Genomic DNA, 14,098 nt, shown 5'->3' with positions numbered 1-14,098 from the left:
AAATGCCATTGCATTTGACTATTTAATTTTTTTACTGTTACTGATTTTGGTATGAAATATTAATAGTGCTATTATTCTATGTCAGGTTTAGGGTTCCAGTTGGGGATGAAAGTTATGACAAACTTTGTGCCCTCTGATTCTCAAAATCAAACCTCAGGATGTTTAGCATTAGAACCCCTGGAAGGCTTGTTTAAAAATGCAAATAATCAGGTCCTACTCTAAAGGGTCTGAATCAGAATCCCTGTGAGTAGACTTCAGAATCCGCATTGTAATAGGTTCTTTCTGTGGTTCTAATGCAAACTAAAGTTTAAGGGCCAATGATCTAGTCAGGAGGGTAGAGGAATAAACAATTTACATTGTGCTTGGAGCCCAATACTATCTTCAAAATACAATAGTAACATCTAGGAAAGAGCTTCTCCATGGCAGTTCCTATCGGAAGAAATAGAAATAAGTATGTATTTTATACAAACTCTCTCTCTCTCTCTCTCTCTCTCTCTCTCAAAGCATCAGAACGTGTCCACTCAATAAGTGTTTGTTGACTAAAGGATCAGGTTGGAGTGAACATATTTTATAATTCTACTCTTCTAATCACTAGCAATTTGATGCTTATAGATGGACAGTGGTATCCATCCATCCATCCATCCATCCATCCATGTATGTATGTATGTATGTATGTATGTATCTATCTATCTATCTATCTATCTATCTACTTATGTATGAAGTCAAAAGGATAGTAACTAGAACTCCCCACTCTTGGTTCTTGTGGGAGAAATCACCCAAGAATCCCAATTAGGCAGAAAATAACAGAAGGGCCAATCATCGCTCTCCGGACTGGCTTCTCCGGGAGGACTGGCGGAAGCGGGAACATTGTTGCCTTCACGCAATCGGACAAAGAAGGCCACAATAGCTCAGGGCGGTGGAAAATTCCTTATGGGTTACCAGACCAGGTGTCAAACCTCGGTGGTGCAGATCGTTGGCCAGGTCTCTCAATCGGAAGACTTGGATGCACCATGGATACGGTGTTTTCCGAGATGTCCAGGAAATGGTCAGCGGGTCTGGGGGGTACCAGTCACAAAAATGGCGGCCAGAGCTTCAGGCGCAGGTCAGGTGACGCAGCCCCGCGCTCCCTTCCCACCAGCGGCCCCGCCTCCCGCTCGCTGACGTAAGGGGGGCGTGTCTGCCCAGAGGCTCTGTCCGGAGGTTAGGAAAACCCAGGGACACGCATGCGCAGTGGGGCACTTCAGGCACCGGTCTCCGCGCCGCCCATCGTCCCGCCCCGATTTGCGGGCGGGGCAGGGCCGAGAGTCCAGTGCCGAGGGCCGGCTTCAGTGACTTCCTTGTTGGGATCCCCGGCCCGGCAGTGTCCGGAACCGTAGCCCCGCTGTGCTCACCGGACTGCTAGCCAGAGGCTAGGTCGCAGCCGCAACCCAAGCAGATCCTTCCCCCGCACGCCCCGCGCTCCCCGACATGCCCAACCCCAGCAGTACCTCCTCTCCCTGTCCCCTCCCCGAGGAGATTAGGAACCTGTTGGCAGGTAAAGAGCGGGAAGGGGGCGGGTAACGCTGCGGGGCGGGGGCGCAGGGACGGCGAGCCGATGGGGACAGAAGCTTTCACTCCGTACCCCGCTTCCCCGCGGTCCCCTGTCTCCTGGCCAGTGGGACGGGTCAGAGTGGGAGTGAGCGTGTGCTGAATGTGGGCGCTAGGATGATGGGGAAGCCCTCCTGGATGGCATGTACTCTTCTGTGTGCATCGTGTGTGCGTGTGCGTGTGCGTGTGCGTGTGTGTGTGTGTGTGTGTGAGAACTGGCAAGGGATCAGTAATGGAAGAAGTAGTTCTTCGGCCAGTGGAGGAGAAGGGTGTAAAGAAGCAAAGTGATGTCTGAGCTACCGATGTCAGGGGTTATGGGATGAAAGGGTTTGTCATTTCTAAAACTCCCGCGTTTCCTTGAACATTCAGTCCACTCGTTGAAGACTTTCAGAAAGGGCCTGATTCTCAAATGGCCACTTGTCTGCAGCTTGAGTAACCTAATAAAAGGGAAGGATGTGTTCAAGTCCAACTTCCTGTGTCACATGAATGTACTTCATCTTTGCACCCTCATCTTCCCCTTTTCAGCCTTACCATTTATAGGAACTTACTTTAGGAGTTAAAGATGCAGTTCTTCAGGGCTATGTATATGCTAGGTATGTAGCTGTGTATTGTAGCAAAGGGCCAATGAAAAATTTATATTTATGCATCAGGTAGAAAGTATATTAGGGTAACACAAATATTACCTATCTTGATGCTCTGGAATTCTTACCATTACTCACTTTGTCATTCATGCATGAGAATTCTGGAAACTGAATTTTGATAGTTTTACTTTAGTTGTCTCTTAAGTATTTATCTTTCAATATTGGTCATGAATATTTTGTATTTAATGAGTTTCTCTTAGATGCCTATATTACAAGCTGGTTATTTTAACTTATAAAAAGCAATATCTAAAATGTGACATTTTAAATAGTAAGTTACAGTTATAGTGTGAAACCAAATCTAATACTCTGCTATACTGTTTTAGAGGTTAACATCATGAATATGACAGAGAAAATAAAATCAATAGTGTATGGATGCAGACTTAGTTTGTGTGAACATGATTACAGTGTGATGAACACATTTGTGGCGGGCTAGTATTCTACTCTAAGAAATGCTTGTTGTCAGTAATGGGTACCATTAAGGGAAATATTGAAAGAACTGAAAAGACAGCTTTTATTCCATTATATTAGAGTTTCACATGAGTACTATTTTGTTTTACTACAGTTAACATTTTTTGTGATTATAATGCTGGAATTGCTCAGAGTATTATTATTTAGAGTATTATTTTAATAATCAGATCAGAGTAGCATTTATCATTACTCCAAAAATAGATGTTACCATTTTCAGGATGTTCCAGGTCTAGAACTGAATTTCCCTTCTCTTTTATGAAGATATGAATTTTTTTAATTTAAGAAATAAAGTACAAACCTTTGGGTGCCTGCTTTTAAAGCTTGACAGCCCCCCACAGTAGACAGTTTGCTCTTTTGATCTATAATCATACATTTGCATGATATGTACTTTATGAGACCCTTTATTCTCTGATGCCCATATATTAAAAGTGTTTCATGTGGCCCTTATTTGAGTAATTTAACTGAAAGCTTAGAATTACATAATATTTAAATTATCCACCAATGCTAACTTTCTGTATACTTTAGCCATCTCTTTCTTTAGTCAGGTAATATACTTGCATCATGTCTGAAATCAGCATTTGAAAAGTTATTGACATTTTCAATATTTCATGTTATTGAAGCAAATTACATATTAAAACACATGAAATGTTAAAACATTACAATTTTGGAGATGATAAATTTGCCTTACACTTTATTTTCAGAAGACATTTTCAAGGTGTATGGCTCTGAGAAAACAATATATCTTAAAGAAATAAGTGAACCAGTGTTTTTTTAGTTTTCTTTTTTAACTTATTCAAAGAAAGCTAACATTTTATATTTGACTGTAATTACAGTCTTTTTTGAGGTAGGGAAGTTTTCAAGAATAAATGCTCTCAGTTTTTTTTCCCCCCACGTTTTTCATCCAAAACAAATCTTTTGGAATTATACATGATGACTTGTATTATTAAATATAAAAATTACTAAAACCATAGAAGAATTGGTATTGGCTTGAAATTTATAGATATTACTGGCTTACCTAGTTCTTTCTTTGAAACTAAGAACAGAGATATTGGGGGTTGTGGTTAACAATCTAGAGCTCTTGGGATGCATGGCATTGTGCTAGAATTCCAAGGTAGAGAAGAAAATCACCTAAACTTTTCAGGCGTTTTAAATCCCTTGCCCTCAGAAAAAAGAATATAAAGTCAAAAGATAATGCCTTTCAAGATAAGAATGGACATTTTCCTTTGTATTCCATGTGTCTTATTCAAGTCATTATATGTCATGTGTTTTAAATGTTTGACATTTCAACTGCTTGATAGAGGTAGGGGCTCAAATGTAGTCTTACCATTTATTATTTTCTTTCTTGTTATTTTTCTTTCTGATTATAAAACTTTTAATCTCTCCTCCTAACCCCCTTCTCATTCCTTCCCACTTAAAACAACAAAAACATTCTATAGAAATGCAAAAACCCATAGAGGCTATCATTCTGAACTGGCATTTAATGGTACTCTGGAAAAAGTGGCTGTATAATTTGTTATTTATTTATATTTCTACGGAATCAGTATTTAAATCTTGAAAGCCTATCCTTTTTTATAAAAGTGTGTGAGCTCTTCATTGTTTCATGAATGGAAAAGTGTTTACAGATTTCTGTTGTTAAAAGCAAATTTTGAACTGCCATGTACAGGCAATCGTTAATATTTTTCCTTTTAAAATTACGTTACAGTTTTAAAAATTAAATTTATTGGGGTGACATTGGTTAATAACATTATATAGGTTTCAAGTGTACATTTCTATGACACATGATCTGTATATTGCATTGTGTGTAATTTTTTTCACAACAGTGGAAGAACAGGTTTAGCCTGGATAATTAGAATCAAAGGATAACCCCAAATCTTGTCCATTTAATCTTCTCCTACATCCAAATATTTTGACTAGGACTAACAGCAAGAATAATCTTGATTTATGTGAGTTGTTCCTCCAGGCAGCCAAGAAAGTGAGAGGAACTGGAACCACTGGCCCCCCAACCTCCTCCATATGTTTACTCACCCTTTGAATACTGGAGTGTTAGTATTTTGCAGTCAGATATTCTCATTCATGTGCTTGAGGACAACACATTGAAAAAGGAAAACTGTAAGAAGATGCTGGTGTCTTTTTATTAAATTAGAAAATGAAACCAATATTAAAAGAAGAATATAGTGGATATCAGTGCTCTGAAAAATCAAAACCAGACCAAACAAACAATACACAAAGTGGCTATGTGGTTCCTGTAAAGTGACCTTGAGATTTTGCTCACCTGGCAGTCTTGCATTGAAATACTGCATTTCCCCCTATTGGGGATCTCTAAAACATTTTTTTTTTAATTTTCACAAATTATAATCGATAATCCCTTTGGGGGCATTAGGTAAAGAATGCAATTTAACTGAAATGGAGGCAGATTTTTATTTTATTTATTTTTTACTGCTGAGAATAGTATGGTTTGATTTCCACCTTTCCAAAGTTCCATTTATAATTTGGTCAACATCTTGGTTTTATTTTTCCTATGAGAATTATTTATGGTGTATCTAGTGTCCCATAACTTTCTTCCGGGGCATTGGCTGAGTATATAAAGGGAAGAGTGCCACCTACTGAGTCACCAATAGTCACCTATTTCTTTAGCACCTGGATTTTTCTTCAGAGCAAGAGCAAGCCAGTCCCATTTTGGCAGAGATAACTCATGAGCATAAAGTTGACATGAGAACATTTTATCTCAAAATGAAATCAGTCTATGACAACTCTAAGATATTCTCTTCCAGAAATAAGAAAATGTGTTTGTAAGCCAAGGGGCCAGAAACTCACAGTTTCTTCTATGAGTCAGATTAACAGATGACTTAAAATGTGAAAATTATTTACCTATCGTAAGCATACGGTGTCCTACTTTTCCCTGGGAGGGGATCTTTGGGGTTGGCTTGTTTTCCACATGGCTCTCCATGGGAAGTATTCTCATTTCAGATGACTAAGTAAGGCTCTTGATAGCACACACAGTTTTTTTATAGTTACTCAATCCAAATGACCACCGGTTTTCTGTTTAAAAAGTGGGGATTCTAAATATACTAAAAAAGGAGCAGTATATAAAAATTTTCCAAATGTGTTTATCTCTACATTATCAGCACTAACGTCTTACTAGAAAGAAGATAGAAACAACAGAGTAGGAGAAGCCTCTGGTGATTTGAAACAGTTCAGTTGTCTCTCATAAATTTAAGATTAAGTGTCATATATGGGTGATAAAAGTGGCAGAGGCTAGTTTTTATATACTCATTATTCACTTAGTTTGTCTTTTTCAATTAAAGCCAAGTCTATTTTATTCATTCCACTGAGTTTACATTTCTTTTTCAATCACATACTGAACACACTATAATAGATGCTGCCTAACAGTGAATATAGTGTAAATCTCAGACTAATGTGTTATTCACTGTGGCTTCTTTGGAAAAAAAAATGCATGGTAAAAAGATTTTGATTATTATAAGGTGCTGTTTATCAAGAGTCATCTTTTAGATGTGAAAGATGTTCATCTCTGTCCTTCAACAGCCTAGTTTTCTATCAAAATGAATTATTTAGCCTTCAAAACCAATTTTGAAAGTTTTATCAGATGATAGGATATAAGACTCAGGTATGTCTTCTATAAGAGCTCCTGTGCTTGTTCATGCCTCTTCTTCCATGTTAGAAAAGTCCACAGTGCAACCATCACCTGTGAAAGTGCGAGGCAATCAAGAGAAAGACATTGATTAAGGCAATCAATAACTTTTCAATTAACCATTTTCCAACTCTGGGCATTTGGCTCCATGATGTACATGTGCCCAGTTTAATTTTTATGTTTTCACCCTTAGGTGTGTGTGGCCAGCCATATCTCCTTTTAACAGAGAAGCAAAGCATGTCTTTTTGTTCCAATGCCAGCTTAAAGTTTGGCTGGGATCCTTACCACATTAAGTTTGGTGATAACACCTCAGTGAATACAAACGGGAACCTGGCCCTGTTCATAAAGTAGAGGAAGACGTGGAATTAAGTAGTAAAGCCATTTGGGATGGAGTGTGGTTGGCTTTACACTTATTGATCTGGTGCTGAGCAAATGGTAGTTGATTCAGTTTAGTTCTTGCCTCCCTCTTCTATACAGTTGAGACCATCACAGAGGCTGTGTGTGTGTCCACTCAGGGAGGTATTGGGTGGCTGGGGGACAGCTGAGGACACCAGGTGTTACCCTTGTGACTTGTTTACGACCTCCAGCCTGGAAGTCATATTCTGAGTTGTTTGCTGGTGGAGGATGGTAAAGGCAAGTGGTCAAACAACCGCTTTCTTCCAGAGTGGGAACCTGTGCTATGGAGTCAGCATCAGGAAGGCCACAGTTGATTTTATTGTTTGCAAGAATTTAAAGACTGTTCTAACCTCATGTGGTCTCACCTTTTCATTATGTATAGAAGTTTGTAGAAAGCAGTTAGCCTTTATGTGTGTGTGTGTGTTAGGTACCTGTCCTAGCCACTCAGGTGGCATTTTTTCTAAGGGAGGAGGGTACATATGTACAGAAAAAGGAAAGAGGACAGTTGGAGTACCATTTGGTGATCTGGTGTGTGCTAAGTGTTGGCCTCGTGGGGGTAGAGATGGCTTGTTGAAAGGTTTCTCAAGTTAAACTGCTGGAAGGTTGCTGAGCCAATATGTGATGTCATCTTTTAATTTTGTTTTCAGACCTTCACATTTATCTACAGAGCGATTGTAAACCTGATCTTATGAGGGCCCTCTCCCCCAGATCTTTACAGTCTGACTGGGAGATGTTTATTCTTGACAGCATGGAGGAGGAACCGGAGCAAAAAGCAGCACATTTACAGTCCAGTCCCTGGGATAACTTTTCCCTCCGTGATGACTTGAGGGCAAGACTGATGGAGATGGGGCTCATTCTGGGGCTGCCCGGGGGCGCTGATCTGCAGTGGACCGGGCCAGGGGGCGGGGGAAGACCTGATGCTCTGGGGGCCTCTGAGAACCGAGTGTCCCCTCCCCCGTGGCGAGTGCGCCGGTGAGTGGAGGCCTCCTTCCGAGGAGGAGGAAGGCGAACTCCCCAGGCCCACAGGCCAGCCAGGAGGCAGGCTGACCTTTCCTGGCCATCGAATGATGGCTGTTCCCCGACCTCCAGGCGGCCTGGCGTCTGCGACCCGCCTGTTAACCGGGGACACGACCCCTGAAGGAAGGTGGAGGGGCTGCTGGCTCCCTGCGTCACTGTCACCGCGTGCAGGGCTATTCAGAGCCCAAGAAAAAGCTTCAGATCCCGTTCCCCACCAGCCAGCCAGCGGAGCGCTGGGTTCGCCCAGGACTTCTGCTCGCTTTTGAAATATTCCCCCGGCCCCGAGCCACAAAGCCGCCGCAGATCCAGTCCGGTTCGCCTGGCGACGGTGCTGCCCGCAAACCCAGCGCTCCCTTCTCACCGCTCCCATGGCGGGGACCCCGGGGTTCAACACTCCGCGTCCACAGCCTCGGACCCAGAGCCCACCTCCTCCCCGGGGCAGCCCAGGGGCTTCCCAGCGCCCGGTCGCCCGCCTCTCTGCCTGGGACCCGGCGCAGGACCCGCGCGGCCGGGTCTCCTGTGCCCGGAGGGGCTGGTTTCGTTGGATTCGAAACTAAGTGGGCACAGTGTGGGTTTTCAGAAAAACACCCAGATTTCAAAAACTTAAAAGCCTAACCGAGTCAGTGGGCACCAACAAACTAAGATTATTGCAGCCATCGCTTCCACTTTAAAGCTTATTTGTTTAAAAAAAGGAGGAGAAAAACAGCAAAGCAATTTCTACATCTTCCTGGTCTCCTTTGAGAAGTAATTTTTTAAATTAATGTTTATTAAATCATTTTAGTTGCCGTAAACCCCTTTCCTGGAATAAGTTTAGGAATAAATACATGGAGACTACTCTAAAAATATAGATCTTTTCCCCTTGCCCAACCTCTGAACCTCCCCCACCCGGAAAACAAACAAACAAACAAACAACAACAACATGGCTGGTTCCGCAGCCTCACGCTCACAAGTCCTTCCTCATAAAACACCAGCAGGGATCCGGACTTTAAAACCATTTTTGGAGAATATTAGGAAACACTATGTGGAGCATCGCAGCTTTTGATGTTTTCTGGTTTTTATGGAGCTGAAATGACCACTTACAGAAATAATTCCTGGGCTGTAATTCGTTCTGTTATTGCTTCCGGAGACGGAAAATAGATCCCGTTTGTTTAAACTTGGATTGCATAATGAAAATGTAAAGTAGGCAATTAAATACTCGGGGATGAGGGAATTAAAGACTCACACCGAGGAGGAAGCAACATGACTCTTCCCCAGCCTTTGTGCCCGGGATTCTCACAAGGGCAAACCAAAGGGCCAAGTCGGGCTGGAAGGAAGAAGCGGTGGAGATGCTGCCCCTTCCCTGACTCCACTTTCTCGGCAGATTTATTGTGACCACCTCAGAGCAGCCAATGGGCTTCTCCATTTCAGCTGATGCTTGAAGGTCCAAAGTTTGTGCGCTCCTGTGGGTGCAAAATGTAAAGCGTGTGGAGGAGAGCACTTTTAAAAAATAGTGTTTTATTATTTTGAACTCCCCGTGGACGTCTGGGTCTGATTTGCACTGGTGCCGGGTCATGCCTCTGTGTCCTCTTCAAAAACATGGGCAGCTCCAACAAAGTGAGGCTGTGACACTTTGCTTTCAGTTTGTTTAGGGACTCGCTTTACACATGAATATCAGAAAGCGACTAGTATTTTTAAAAAAGTATATCGAGATTAAATTTTCATTCTTTCACTTGTCATGTTGATTTAGGGAAAAATGACCGTTACACATTTATTGCAAATGTAGAGAACAACAGCTTATCAACGTTGCTCATGGTCTGAAGATACTTTTGTAATCAAGAATTTAAAACCGATTACATTCTCTCCCAAACACTAGGTTTTAAATTGGTAATTAGAAGTACAGTTGAAAGACTATTGTACTGCTTTGAGGTAATACATGTAACATTATTGTATGTCTTGATACTACCTTTTTATCAGTGTGAGTTAGGAGACAAAGTAGTTAAGTAAAGAGAAAGTAAAACATACATACTTTTCTTCGCTATGAAATATGGATGGTTTATAGCCATACCTACTTGAAAAATTTTTATGGTATCCTCTGTATTAGAGATCTCAAAATGGGATTTAAAATTCTGTATATAAAGTTAATTTAAAGTTGTACAATATTTCATGAACAATAAGAATGGAGCTATTACAAAATCATACCGGTGAGGATTTGTTGGAATTTTGTACTAGAGAGATCTAGATAGCAGAATAATTTAGAAGTTTATTAATTTTTTAAAAAGAGGATATATGGAAATGCTATATGAGGCCATAGAAATTTTATCTCTAGGTTACTATATTTTTAAATAGTGGATGGATGTATTGTTGCTACTTATTCCTTTATTTAAAGAAATGTTTTCAGATAGTAATACCAAGGCAAGAAGCTAGAACACACAAAACCACACAATTGATTATCTTTTTTATTTGAGGGTGGCTGGCCAGAGTGGGTGGGGCAGGTAGGAAGGAGGAGGTTTAATTTGGGGAATCTTGGCTGGAAAAGGAGATTTATTTTTTCTTTTTAAAGCATTGAACACCTGAAAATAGATTACAATGGGAAAAACAGGCCTTGCCAGAGACATTAGCTTATACTGGTGTAATATTTTGAATGACCTAGTCATACAGGAGCTCACAAAATACTATTAAATGGTAGTAACACATGGATAAAAGCTCTGTGCTTGCTTTTGTAGGAATTTGTCTTATGGGACACTGTAGTTTATTAAAACTTGTGTGCTTCTTCCTGGTTTAATGGTGCCAAACATCCAAACAGCATTTGCTGTGCTAAGCATAAGTAGAGCATACAAATTTTATTAGCTAAGTGGTGAACAAATTTGTCCAACTTACTATTTGAAACATACTTCAACTGTAATGCTTTGGATTGATAAATAACTATAACAGATTGTACAGATATTAACACTTATGGATAGAAACAATCATTGTCCTATTTGTCTTTGCAAAAAATGATTCTCTCTTACAATTTGTATCCTGTTTCTTGTATTTTATGTTTAGATGTTGAAGCATTTGTAACAGATGTACTGAAAGGGGAAAATTTATCCAAGAAAGCAAAGGAAAAGAGAGAATCTCTTATTAAGAAGATAAAAGATGTAAAGTCTATGTAAGTCACTTACTTGCCTTTTATTATTAACTTTTTACTTAGAAGCAACTTTGTAATTAACGTTTTAATAAAGAATTTATTGTCATTGAATTAAAATTTTAATGTTACTTAGTTGCTGTTAAGTATTTATAAAGGACAATATATACTTTCACTATAATAGCTTTTAAAAACAGATCTGCTTATCATAATACCCTTTTTTGTGAAGGTTTGTGAATATGTATTTTTGTAAACATTCTAGCAAAATTCAACTGTTTACTTTGCTTAGGTGAGGATATATTTGTTTTAAATGATAAGACATAGTTAGGTTGAGAATTTTAACACAAATATGGAAAATAACTACCAATACTGAAATGAATTAATATAAGTTGCAGGTATCAAAGGTATGTTCTGATTTTACTACTGTAACTTAGGTTTTTAAAAATACTTTTATTATAAATCCATAAATCTTTTGGAATTGTCATTTCAGGATAAGAGGCAGTTTTTTCCCCTCCAAATATATGTTCATAATATACATTTTAAAATAGCTTTGAATTATTCTCACTTATTAGATCTCGTTTTGATTTGTCAGTCCTCATTTTAAAATATAATGCTCTTGTTTTATTTTGCAGCTATCTTCAGGAATTTAAAGACAAAGGTAAATTTTCAAGTTTGTCAAACTTGACATTATTTTTCTTTGTGGATGATCTGACACATACTGAAATGTGATAGTTGGAATCAAAATTTAAATATCCGACTGTATACTTAGACTTTCAAGATGAGAGTGCTAGCTCCCCCTGCTGAGAAAAAAATTAAAAAGTATATCCAGAATCTACTCTGCACAAATCTGATGAAGAAATCCCTGTTAGTTCACATTCTTAGATTTTATGTGTCTTAGAGTCCATTGTGACAGAAATTGGTTAAGAAAGACCTGTGTTTGCAGTTGTTCATAGAATAATTTGGTGAAGCAGAGATGAGATACCAACCCAACACCATGTAACACTGCAGAGATGATTTCATAGTAGTGATGGGAGCAGGGGGCCCCAGGGCTGGGTAATTATAGATAATGTTTTAAGGATAATTCTTTTAAAAACAAGATCAATTTTTGTCAAGAACATAAATAAAATATTTTTCAAATGCTGGTTTTTATTATCCTTTTGATATGAATAAATGTATGCCATAGAAATTTTCAAAGAAGAATTTCATTTTTTGGTTTTTTTGAAATATGTGAGAATGCTGGTAACCTGATGGTCTCACTTTAGATTTGAGAAACAGCTGCTTAGCCCACTAAAAACCAAGTCAGGAGAGGCGTAGGAAGTCCCTACTTTTTCACATCTTTAATTCAGTAAGGCCCATACTTGCATGATGCTAATTCATAGGTCATGACCTGAGTCCTGTGAACGCTGGTATGAGGGTCACAACATGAGGTCAGTTAACCTATGCAGAGCTAGGATCTGTGTTTGGGCGAAAACAGTATGACATCTTCTAACTGGGGTTAGCAGATACCACAGAGTAATTCATATCTCTGCCAACTGATAAGTGAGAGAGTAGTGACAGTTTCAATAAACCAAGTACTTAGCCAGACAAGCCCAAAATCAAACAGTTAAAAGGAAACCACAGTACTTTTCACGTTAAATCATTAAGATTGTTGTGATTGGAGGGAATGAGATTTTTTTTCCATTTTAATTTTTTAACACTGTTAAAGAGAAGAGCAGGGACACTCCTCCTTCCCACAAATACCCACTTTTTGATAGTCTACAACAAACCCTAAACTATGGGTTTAATTAGGCTTCATTTTGCTTAGTCAAATGTAGAAATAATAACTTTATACATTGTAATTATGATAACTTTTATACAGTGTACTGATTATAGAGGAATATTAGATTTTGCCTTTCTTCTTAAAAGCACATTTTGTACTAGGGATTATTTGTCACTCTCTCATTGTGACTTACACATTAAGAAAATTTGAAGCTAAGAAAGCATGATAGTATGAAATCATTGTCTGGTTGCATATTACTCAGTAATAGGGTAGGAACTTTCCCTTCGGTATTCTGGTTTAGGACTTGTTCAGGTGTGTGGATATTAAAATTACATTACTGAGATACATTCTTTTTCTCTAAAGAGAATGGAAGTTTATATAGTATTCGATAGGAACTGAAAAATGAGCCTAGACTAAGAGTTCAAATAACACAGAATTCAGAGATTCCCCATAATCATTTCCCTCTGAATAAGTCATTTGTAGTTCAATACTGCTCTACTGAGTTAACTAATCACCAGGAGTGCCTGTTCAGAAGTGAGCCTGTGGATAAAGTAGATGTATACCTTGAAGAAATATGAGAAGCTGAGCAATTCTATGCCATCTCACCTCAAAGTACATTCAGCTTTGTTCTAACAGGACCATTCCTGTAGTTTGTTAGGATGGTAAACTGAAGTACACATTTAATAGTTGCAAAGTAATTATTCACGATACTTTCTTAAATTAAATAGGGATTTATTGATGATCAGATTCTACATTGAATTAATTCATGCACCCATGCATGTTTTGAAAGTGCTGCTTTTCTTTTTTCTCTTACATATTCCCCTTGGGGTTTTGGATTGTCTTCATCCAAGGTGACCTGGGCAGATTCCTTTCAGCTGTTTTCCTGTTCTTTCTCTTTCCCTCTCTCTCTTCTCTCAGGTCAGTATGGGGTCACAATGAAGTGAACAGGGGCTGTTTTCCTCCTGGTTACCTTTGGACTCCTGTTTGTTTCACATACTTTATTATTTTTTCAAATGACAGTTAATTACCATGTTAATATCATTATTGGGAGGAAAAAGGACCAGGTAGTGAGCTCTGAAGTAGAATGAATTAATCCAGGTTTATTCATTTCTATTAAGTGAGCTCTTCGTTTCTCCAAGGTACACAACGGTTTAATGCCCCTCCTGACTTCCCCTCACATCTCCTCCCTACACAGTAGATGCTACTCCCCCCCACCCCCACATCGTGAGACCGAACAGTACAGAATTGACCGTTTGTAGTATTTCAGTTCTTAAAATCATTTGAATTGATACATTAAGCTACATAGATCTGAGTAAAATTTGTTTTTAATTCCAATTTTTTGGATGAGAATAGTTTATATTATAAGAAATTTGTCCATTAAGTTAAGTTTTTACTTGCTGTTTATATCCATTTCCATAGAAAGCTGTGGTCTTAACACTTCCCTTTCCATTTCTTTACTTTCTTAAGGTCCTCATTTT

General features: G+C 39.0%; 1 protein-coding gene across 1 annotated transcript in view; it reads left to right on the top strand.

The window, feature by feature from the left end:
• The first annotated feature begins 1,327 nt into the window (after positions 1-1,327).
• Positions 1,328-14,098, top strand: part of SKAP2 (src kinase associated phosphoprotein 2) — a 150,000-nt gene continuing 137,229 nt past the window's right edge. Inside the window, exons 1-3 of the mRNA XM_070424470.1 lie at positions 1,328-1,534; positions 10,780-10,885; positions 11,494-11,519. Of these exons, the coding sequence (XP_070280571.1) occupies positions 1,468-1,534; positions 10,780-10,885; positions 11,494-11,519 (199 nt within the window). The 5' untranslated portion in view covers positions 1,328-1,467. The remainder of the gene's footprint in view (positions 1,535-10,779; positions 10,886-11,493; positions 11,520-14,098) is intronic.

Source organism: Myotis yumanensis, unplaced genomic scaffold, assembly GCF_028538775.1.
Source record: "Myotis yumanensis isolate MYYU_CA2020_CCGP unplaced genomic scaffold, mMyoYum1.0.hap1 SCAF_9, whole genome shotgun sequence".
Taxonomy (NCBI): Eukaryota; Metazoa; Chordata; class Mammalia; order Chiroptera; family Vespertilionidae; genus Myotis; species Myotis yumanensis.
This window is presented reverse-complemented; position numbering and strand designations above follow the sequence as displayed.